This window comes from Myotis daubentonii, chromosome 9 (genome assembly GCF_963259705.1).
Source record: "Myotis daubentonii chromosome 9, mMyoDau2.1, whole genome shotgun sequence".
Lineage (NCBI taxonomy): Eukaryota > Metazoa > Chordata > Mammalia > Chiroptera > Vespertilionidae > Myotis > Myotis daubentonii.
Window position 1 is genome coordinate 41,924,051 of NC_081848.1, and position 10,496 is coordinate 41,934,546.

At 45.7% G+C, this 10,496-nt stretch overlaps 1 protein-coding gene across 1 annotated transcript; it reads right to left on the minus strand.

Annotated features, from left to right (window-relative positions):
• Positions 1–1,062, minus strand: LOC132242075 (mediator of RNA polymerase II transcription subunit 22-like). The gene is given in 2 exon segments (XM_059710994.1): positions 1–648; positions 651–1,062. Coding segments are annotated over 2 exon segments (618 nt in total). The 3' UTR covers positions 1–442.
• Positions 1,063–10,496: the final 9,434 nt, after the last annotated feature.

A 10,496-nucleotide genomic window follows, 5' to 3' on the forward strand; every position in this document is an offset into this window, starting at 1 on the left:
TATTCAACCATCTCGCACACAAATGAACAACCAGGATGTGTACCGCAGAACCAGGAAGGAACCCGCGCCAGCTCCTGTGTGAACCACACCGCCAGCCCCAGTTCCGCAGGGGCCCCTGGGCGAGGCGGCAGGGTGGCTGCACAGGGGCCTGGTGTGGACGTGGCCAGGACTGTCACCCAGCGCCCTTCCCCACGTTAAGCAGCAGGCTCAGGTCCCAGCAGCAGCCCGGAAGGTAGTGAACAGAGGTGCCTGGAGGAAGAGTGGGCCACTCTGGAAATGGGGGGATCTACTCTCCCTCCACACTCCTCGGGGGGGGGGGGCTGTCCCTGGCCGACGGGGTTCCCAAGGAGGCCACAGCCGCTCCCCAGCAGCAGCCAAGGCCAAGCGGGGCGCTAGATTTTGGTGCTAAGATCCCGGGGGCTGGTGGAGAGAGCCGAGAGGCTCAGGCATGCTCTGTGGGGCCAGGCCCGCTAGTGTGGGAGTGGGCAGGGGCAGCGGGCTGCAGGGGGCCAGCGCTGGGCTCTGGGGAGGCCCACAGGTCGGCCGCGAGGCCATCGGCAGCATCTGTGTCGAGGTCCAGCCTCCAGTATGCTTCGCACAGAGACAGATCGTTAGCTTCGCGGAGACTGGAGCTGGACGAGTAGTAGCCTCCTCCAGCTGGTAGAGGTCGATGGAGACCTGGTCGCGCAGGGCGATGAGCTTGCGGTCGCACTCCTCCTGCAGCACCCGGAGCTGCTGGTTGCGCTGGTCGATGGCCTGGTTCACCGACGGGAAGTCGTTCAGGATCAGGAACTGCTTGAGGTCAGAGACCAGCTTCATCAGGGACTCACCGGCTCGGACGATGTTGGAGGCTCGCACGTGCATCTCGTAATTGTCCTGCTTGCCTTGGGTGGCCCTGGACACCTGGGTCTCATCCTCAATCTTGGCGGTCTTGATGATCTCGGTGAAGTTGTCCATCATTGACTTGATGTTGTCCTTGAGCCGCTTGTGGTAGGACTGCAGCAGTGTCTCCTTGCTCTGCGGCAGGGCTCTCTTCTGGGCCATGGTGGGGCCACCGACCATGCAGGCTGTTGGGGGCCAACCCCAGCAGGTCCAGGGGTCCCCAAAGATGTGGACGGAGTTGGCGAAGAAGGAATGACACAGAGACAGGGTTCAGTTGATCACCATAGTGAGGTTCTCTCACCAGGTTCTGTCCAGGATCTCCAGCCAAGTTCTGTTTTTTATTGTCTTGTTACATCTGTATTTATACCAGTTGATTTTAATCCTGTCAATTTCTATTCCAAAGGTTAGGGCGTTTCTTATCTCCATTCCAGGGAGTAAAGATTATGTGGCTTAAGGGTGATTGTTCATAGTTAAAGTGATTAACTACCCACCTGGCATTTAGTTAAGGGGTTTTATTCCCTCCCTAACTTCAGGGAAAAATCCCTACCTGGGGAAACACCCTTTCTCGGAGAGGTGACCTTCGTTAAAACACATAGCGCCAAGAAGGTGAGCAAACATATTAAGAACAGTATGCCATATGGGCCAGGTCCCTTGAAACATATGCTGTGCAGATGTTTCTTCCCTGCAGCGACTGTGTTAAGCAGCAAGGATGGACTGGCTTCAGGCAAATTCCCCCTTTTTTATTTTTTTTTAAATGATAGCACATGTAAATCAGCAGCCACCTCTCGGATTGGGTTGTTTAAGACTCGGAAGAAGACTGACAAGCAATGATAGCAAGCATAGCTATAAACAGAATGGATGGAGTGCACAAGGAGCCTTGTTCCTGTAGAAGGTTGTTGGCCTCTTCAGTCAAGGGATTTCAGCTGTCCTCAAGTCGGGGGTTTGGTTGTTCTTTTTTTAAAAAAATATTTTTAATTAATTTCAGAGAGGATGGAAGAGGGAGAGAGAGATAGAAACATCCATGATGAGAGAGAATCATTGATTGGCTGCCTCCTGCATGCTCCCCACTGGGGATCCAGCCCGCAACCTGGGCATGTGCCCTTGACCGGAATCGAACCTGGGACCCTTCGGTCCACAGGCTGACGCTCTACCCACTGAGCCAAACCGGCTAGGGCATGGTTGTCCTTGTTGATCTGGCTAGCGGGCTGTGTCATTGGCAATGGGCTTCCCAAAGCATCAGCGAGTTGAAGGGCTGCATCAAAGGGTCCATCAGGGCCACGCTTGATGGTGGTGTTGGTGTCTGGGGAGGAGTCAGCTGTGCCCTCTGGGTCGGCCGATATGGATGATACCGGGGAGGAGGATGAGGCGGAGATGGAGGGTAGTGGAGAGAAAAAGAAGAGAAGGCAAAAGAACTACAAGGCATGGAAGTGTTTAGAAAAAAGAGGGAGAAGAAAGGGAAGAAGGCAGCATCCTGACATAGCCCTTTCCTTCAGCTGCCCCTTTCCCTGTGGTCCAAAGTAGAAATGGGAAACAAGTCCTGTTGCAGTGAGAGGGCAGCTGCTGTCAGCCAGTCTGTCTTTACCTGGGTCCCGATCTGAGCTGGGTGTGGGAAGTGAAGCAGCCATGAGGGCAGGAGACCTCCCTCAGAAGGGGTGAGGGTTTCAGGCCACTGCAAAGTTGCGGGGGGGGGGGTGTAGGTCTGTGCCCCACCTCTGTTGACCCCCAAGTTGTCTTCTGATGGCCCCTCTGTTACTGTGCCTGTCTTAGGTTGTTCCTTCCCTGAGGAATCTTATCCATTTCTGGCTAACCAGCCATCCTCTGGGGCCAAGCAGGGTGATGTGAGGTGTGTGAATGAGGGAGGGGCAGCGCCCCCCTGCAAGAGGTTCAGTTCTGTCTCCTTGGTAGCCTATGCCCCTGTGGCCTCCACGCCCAGCACCTGCCTTGGGCTCCCCTCGCCTGCTAGCAGGGCCCCAGCTCTGGTCACATCTCTTGGGGAACTCAGGTTTCTTCTCCAGGGAGGGCCCAGCTCACACCATTGGGCGAGAGACAGATCCATGGAACCGGCCACCACGAGGCCTCAACTTCAGCGTGAACAGAAAGCCCAGGCAACCGCTGTGGGCAAATGGACTGTGAGAAGGGGGTCCCTCTTGACACAAGGGCAAGAGGGGCCAATACTGGACAGAGTCCCGGGACAGGGCTTTCTCAGCCCAGGATGTCAGGCTCTTGGCACAAGACAACTCCACGTATGGAGCATATACCAGACACCCCCGGTCACGGCAGAAAAGGGAGGTGCCCTTCCTGGAACAGTAGGGTAGGGAGATTCTGGAAAAGGCTGTGTTCAGGAGAGAAGAAGAAAGGCCAAAAAGCCAGCAAACAAGTAGTCAGATAAAAAAAAAAAAAAAAAAAAAGGAAAGGAGATGTGGGGCAAAGCTGGGACATATGGACAGACAAAAAGGAGGCACATGTGATCCTCCCAATGGACAGGTTGTTCCAGCTCAGGGCTGCACATCTGCTGCAGACGGGCACTGTTCAGGTGTGCTTGGGTGAGACGGAGGGCGGTGAGACATAAGGTCGGACTAGACGGTCTGGAATCCACACAGGTGAGTCTGCGTCCTAAGGGTCCCGTTTTGGGCACCATCTGTTGGGGTCCCCAAAGGTGTGGACGGAGTCGGCGAAGAAGGAATGACACGGAGACAGGTTCAGTTGATCAGCATAGCAAGGTTCTCTCACCAGGTTCTTTCCAGGATCTCCAGCCAAGTTCTGTTTTCAGAAATTTTTTTATTATTAATTTTAATCTCTTTACTTGTTATAGGTGTATTCAGATTTCTTGTTGTGTCAGTTTTGGTAGTTTGTGTCTTTCTTGGAATTTGATCTAGGTCATCTAGTTTGTTTGTTTGCTTTCAAATTATAAGAGGGAGTTTATGTAGATAGTTATAGAGGTTGCAGAAGTGAGCCAGCTGGGCTGCATAGGTGCAGGAAACAAGTTACAGAAGTGAAAGAAGGGCCCTTGAGCTTTGGAGAGAGAAAGGCAAAGGTAACATGCTTGGGGAGGAGAAGGGGAAGAAAAGAAAGGCATGGGTGTGCTTCTGCGAGGGAGAGCGTGCCTCTTCTAGGTTATCTAATTTGTATCGTCATTTTTATTTCAATCTTTTTGGTAGTAATGTTCCCTCTTTTACTCCTGATTTTAGAAATTTGAAGCTTCTCTTCCCTCTCCCTGCCTTGATTAGTCTACCAGTGGTCGGCAAACTGCGGCTCATGAGCCACATGTGGCTCTTTGGCCCCTTAGTGTGGCTCTTCCACAAAATACCGACTTCTGTGCATGAGCCACGAAGTTTCAATCACATTGTACATGTGCGCTCGCACGTGGTATTTTGTGGAAGAGCCACACTCAAGGGGCCAAAGAGCTGCATGTGGTTCGCGAGCCGCAGTTTGCCGACCACTGGTCTAGCCAAAGGTTTGTTGATTTTGTTAATCTTTTCAAAGATTAACTTTTGGTTTCATTGATTTTTCTCTGTTGTTTTCTATTCTTTATTTCACATATTCCTGTTCTAATTATTAGGGGAAGAAATAGAATATTGGGGACTAGCTATAATTATAAGAAATATTAATCATGCTCTGTTAACCATGATTGTTCTGTTCTGATTAGAAAAAGCACATTCTAAGCTGGCTGAGAGTTGCATGCCCTGGGACATGGGAGCTAACATTGGAATGTAATTCATCCTCCCTTTCTGGGAGCTGTCCATCATTATGGAAAATTTTACAACCTCGTGGCTGAAACAGTCTAGTCCTAGAGGCACCTACCCTTTGCAATCCACCCCCCCGTCCCCCACACACACATACATACACCCCAGCCCCTATTGCCTGTAATCTGGTCCCAGGGTTGCCCGGAGGCACCTGTTCTTTGCTACCCCCAGCCCTATTGCCTGTAACCATCATAACTTGCCTACTTTCCCTTGCCTGTAATTCTTACTTTCCAATGTAATCTTTGCCCCTCTACCCAATATAAGCAGCTGGTTCATGAGGAGGGTAGAACAGATTTTTGTGGATGACCTGCTGCTCTCCCATCCTGCTGGCATTATTGGAATAAACACTCATATATGATTCAACCTTGTTTCTCTTCTGAAGTGGCTCAAGTAGTGACAGGCAGCCCAGACCCCTTGGTTGTCCTGTTACATAATCAGTATTATATCCTTCCTTCTGCTTCCTTGTCTTTTTTTTTTTTTTTTAGTTTCTTAAGGTGAAAGGTTAGGCTGTTGTTTTAAGGTCTGCCTTTTTTAGGAATCTATAGCTGTAAAATTTTCTGCATCTCCCATGAGTTTGATATGCGGTGTTTCATTTTTCATTTATCTTGAAGTATTATCTAACTTGCCCTGTGCTTTCTTCTTTGACTTAATTTTTTTAAGAGTGTGTTGTTAAATGCCGACGTATGTGTGGATTTCCCAAATTTCCTTCTGTTGTTGATTTCTGATTTCATTCTATTGTGGCTAGAGAACATACTTTGTAAGATATCAGTCCTTTTAAATGCACTGTGCCTTGTTTTATGGCCTAAGATATGGTCTATTCTGGAGAATATTCCATGTGCACTTGGGTTATTATACACTTTGCTGTGATTAGATGGAGCAGTCTGTAGATGTCAGGGCTAGTTAGTGTACAATGTTGTTCGAGTCCTCTTTTCTTTTTTTTTTAATTAAATCTTTATTGTTCAGATTATTACATTTGTTCCTCTTTTTTTCCCCCCCATAACTCCCCTCCTCCCAGTTCCCGCCCCACCCTCCGCCCTCACTCCCCACCCACTGTCCTCATCCATAGGTGCACGATTTTTGTCCAGTCTCTTCCCGCATCCCTCCTCCCTCCCCCCCTTTTCTTTTTTAATGATTAATCCCACTATCTTCTGGCAGCACCTCACCCTAGTACTCGATTATGCTTGGTTATCTGAGTCCAGAACCTCCATAGAGAGGGACAGGTTTATAACTATTGTTTATATAGTCTTTGATACAATTCCCTTGTTTTTGACCTCTTTCCTTACCCCCACTGTTGTGGTACCCGGTGCTTCACGTTCCTGAGCCTTTCTGGGGTTCTGCTTGGCTGATTGGCTTGCTTCTTTTTACCTTCCCCTTCAGTAAGCATTTTCTATATTCTGTGTAGTCAGTTACCACTGATCTATCTTTGTCTCCATACTTAAAATATTATGGTTCTGGGTTACAGATATCAAAGGCAGAGTTTCCTTTTTTTAATTTTTCATTCTTGTTTTGGAACAATTTCAGAAAAGGAAGGCGACAGAAACATCTTTAATCTACCATCCTAAAACTGGAAGTTTGTTGAGTTTTTCTGAATAATGTGGTTTATTATCTCACTGGATAGTTTCAACTACAAACTGCTGCAATGATTTTGATATCTTTTAAAAAAATGTTTTTAATTTATTGACTTTTAAAGAGAGAGAGAAACATCAATTTATTGTTCTATTTATTTATGCATTCATTGCTTGCTTCTTGTATGTGCCCTGACCAGATGTCGACCTGCAGCCTTGGCATATCAGGACGATGCTCTATCAAACTGAGCTATCCAGCCAGGGCTTGATATCTTTTGACTTTTATATAAAATAAAGTTTTAGTCACTTTGTGCTATCCAAAAATGTGAAGAAATATTCACAAAAAGATGGTTTCTCTTGGCATCTTAGGCAAGTTACATTTTGGCTGTGCTGTCTGTTGGCATTTTGGTGTAAACAGTATTAGCCTCACTTTTCTGTCCTAAGATGTTCTGTTCTTTACATAAACAGAAGTAGAAGCAATTGTTCTCCTCTACTCAAAGAATGATTATCTCTTAGTAGCAGGTGGAGTGATTCATTCTTCTGTACTCTTAGAGGAGACTTTATTATTTGTGGGGGATAGAGTATGAGGAGAAGAGAGCTCCAGCAATGTGTCAGGTATTACACATTATGGACTAGTATAAAAAAAAGGAACCTCTTCCCTCACTGCAGTTTCAAAGCCTGGAAGTAACACCCCACATCTAAGGTTCTGAGAAATCACATTATTCATACCAAGAACCATGATTCACATGAAGAGAACAAAATGGAATTATCAAAAAATAGATTCTGTAGATCAAGCTGTAGCAAAAATATCTTCTGACTTAGCTTATAAATTGCCTGTATAAAAGATTTTAAAAAGTTGGCTATAATTACAGGAAGGCCCATTCCTTCTCTTTCTCCTTGACTAAATAAACTTTATATTTCTCCCATGCCACATCCTTGTAGGTCAAGGTATTTGGAAAATGGCTTTGCCATGAGGTCTCCTCCTCTTTTTTTCCTTCTAGTCCTTTAAAAAAATGAAAGTTGTTTAAATATACCTTGTCTTCGTCGTGCTCATTTAATTGGTCACCTTGAATTATTGAGCATTGGTCATTTTTATGCTTCGTATATTGACCCACTTATTTTTAGTATCAATGGTTATAATAACCTGCATAGTGGGTTAGAAGGGTTTCACATTTGATAGAATCTGAATTCTTGCCAAAGCTATTATTTGTTTCCAATATGAGCAATATGATTTCAGCACTTTTACCTAGACAGTTTTTCTCCTTTTATTGATTTACTGCCTCTCCAAGAGCAATACTTTTTTTAGGGAGTAGTAAATAGAAAAGGCAATTCCAGTTTGATAACTATTACTGAATTATACACACACACAGTATTGAGTGCCTAATGCAGTGGTCGGCAAACCGCGGCTCGCGAGCCACATGCGGCTCTTTGGCCCCTTGAGTGTGGCTCTTCCACAAAATACCACGTGTGGGCACGCACATACAGTGCGATTGAAACTTCGTGGCCCATGCGCAGAAGTTGGTTTTCGGAAAGGAGATAGATGAAACAAGTATACAAGACGAATGTGGATTGGGGGAGTTGGGGTGGGGGGTCGACCTCAGTGAACGTACCTCAATCAGATTGAGGACGTTTTTAGCAAAGGCCAGTTTAGGAGTACCCTAATTAAGTTAATAACAATGTACCTACCTATATAGTTTAAGTTAAAAATATTTGGCTCTCAAAAGAAATTTCAATCGTTGTACTGTTGATATTTGGCTCTGTTGACTAATGAGTTTGCCGACCACTGGCCTAATGTTCAAGGAACTGTGCGAGGTGGGTTTTTTTTCTTCTTAATAGTTTATTGATTTTTAATGAGAGATGAAGGGAGAGGAAGAGAGAAAGAACATCAATGTGAGAGCACCACATGGATCGGCTGCCTCCTGCACGCAGCAACCTCCTGGTGCCTGGGACTACCCCACCACCTGAGCCACACCAGCCAGGCATGTGCAAAGCATTTTAAGGGATTGAAAGATGAGACTGTCATATGCTTTCCGCTGCAAGTAACAATGACAGAGACATATTATGAAGGCATTATTAAATATAAAGACTTTTCTATTTTGCTAAAAAGAAATCCAGAGTAAGGCTTTTAGCTTTCTGCTTAGGCATCATCAATGGGTTGGCTTTTTCCTTCAGGATTACATATTAACATTCACAAGATGTCTGGGCTCTAGATACATTCTTATATAAACATATCCAATGGCAGATAAATGGCAGTTTTTCCTCACCTATCTTTTTTCATTGGGGAATAAAATTTATCTTAGAAGTCTCTGGGATATTTCTTTCATCTGCCACTAGCTCACATAAAGTTAGGTGCCTATGTCTTAACTAAAGGGAACCTGGGAAAGTATCTGTCTTTTTAAATACATATTGTGGGAGTGTGTGTGTGTGTGTGTGTGTGTGTTGTTGTTGTTGTTGATAGTGTCCGACACAAGGAATATGATAAAATCTCAGTCCTCTTTTAAGAAGCTTTGTGTCGCCTGTCTGGTGCTCAGTGATTGAGCATTGACCTATGGATGTCATGGTTCAATTCCGGGTTAGGGCATATGCCTGGGTTGCTCCTGCAAGAGGCTGCTGATCAATGATTCTCTCTCATCATTGGTGTTTCTCTCTCTCTCTCTCTCTCTCTCTCTCCTTGCCTCTCTGAAATCAAGAAAAAATATTTTTTTAAAAATGAAGCTTTGTTATCTCTTGGGGTGGAAAGAAAAGCTGTAATTACATTACAACTAGAGGCTGGGTGCACAAAATTTATGCATGGGTAGGGTCCCTAGGCCTGGCCGGCGATCAGGGCTGATCTGTGGGGCGATTGGCAGGGGGAGGGGGTGCTGGCACTCACCTTGGCTGGCCTGGTGCCACCCACTTGCCAGCCTCGCCCCCTGTCACCAGTTGCCTCCCTCTGCAGGAGTCAACCAACAGTCGATCAGGGTGGGTGGTGCCCGCTTGCCAGCCAGCCCCGCCCCCCACTGCTGCCTGCCACTGCCAGTCCCCTCCCTCTGTGGGGCAACTGGTGGGGTGATCAGGGGACCCCTGCTGGCACCTGCCTTGGCTGGCCTGGGGCCTGCGAGCTGGGGGCAGCTCCTGCATTGAGTGTCTGCCCCCTGGTGGTTAGTGCACGTTATAGTAACCGGTCATTTCACAGGTCATTCTGCCGTCCCATTGATTTGCGTATTAGGCTTTTATTATATAGGATTTCTATGTGGTAGCTTCCTGGCACATCCGTGGGTTTCAACTGAACAATTTGTTTCAAATTGATAGAAGAAAGTGCTCTAGGTAATTTCTATTTGGAGTTGCCAAAAGCTGTCCTTGCTCACTTGGGGTGTTGAACACACAATACAATATACAGATGATATATTACAGTATATCTGAAACCTATATAATTTTATTAGCCAATGTCACACCAATACATTCAATAAAAAAGTTTTAAGAAGCTGTTACCTCTCATTAAAGCGATGTTCTCTTTCTCTAAAATGTTCTTGCCCTTCTATCTCCACATGCCAGAATTCCATTCAAACCTTTACAGAAAGCTAAAAATAATCTTTCTAATTTATTTCATTTATTCAGCAAATATCTGTTGCATTCTTACTATGTTGCAAGTATTCTGAAACGTTGGGGATACAGGACCTGAGCTCTGACCTTATGGAGCTTACAGTCAGGTGGGGAAGAATGACAATGGATAATAATTAAATGATGGGGAAGAATAGGGTACAATGGGAGGGCAGTCAGGGATACTTACACTTGCTGGGGATGGGAGAAGACAAAAGAAGTCTTGAAGAATTTTTAAAGATGATACCTGAAGGATGCGTAGAAATTGGGGAGTAAAAGGGAGGGGGAAAAGAGAACAGTGTGTAGAAAACTATGGAAGTGAAAGTGTTGGTAAAAGCACTCTTGAAAAAGGCCTCTTTAATTCTTCCTTCTCCCAGGTAATTTCTCCATCTGATGAACTCCATAGCACTTAATATGTAACTTTTTACTCTGAAGGCATAAGGTATGATTTACACACATTAGTCAGTAAATATGAATGTAGCTTCAGAAGGGAATGAGGCTTTATATGGGTCAATGCAAAATGCTACCTTAAAACATCTGAGGTGGGTTATACCACACTTCTCTTCAAAATAATAGGAAGAGCACCACCTGTCTAAGTGACTACAGAGACCAAAGCAGCATGGAGGAATTGATTCATAAAGTTCTGGAGAAAGTACAAAGTAATTATAAGTTCAATCCTCAGATGTTACTTTAAAGGCAATTTCAGAAAACAAGGAAAACCTGGTAA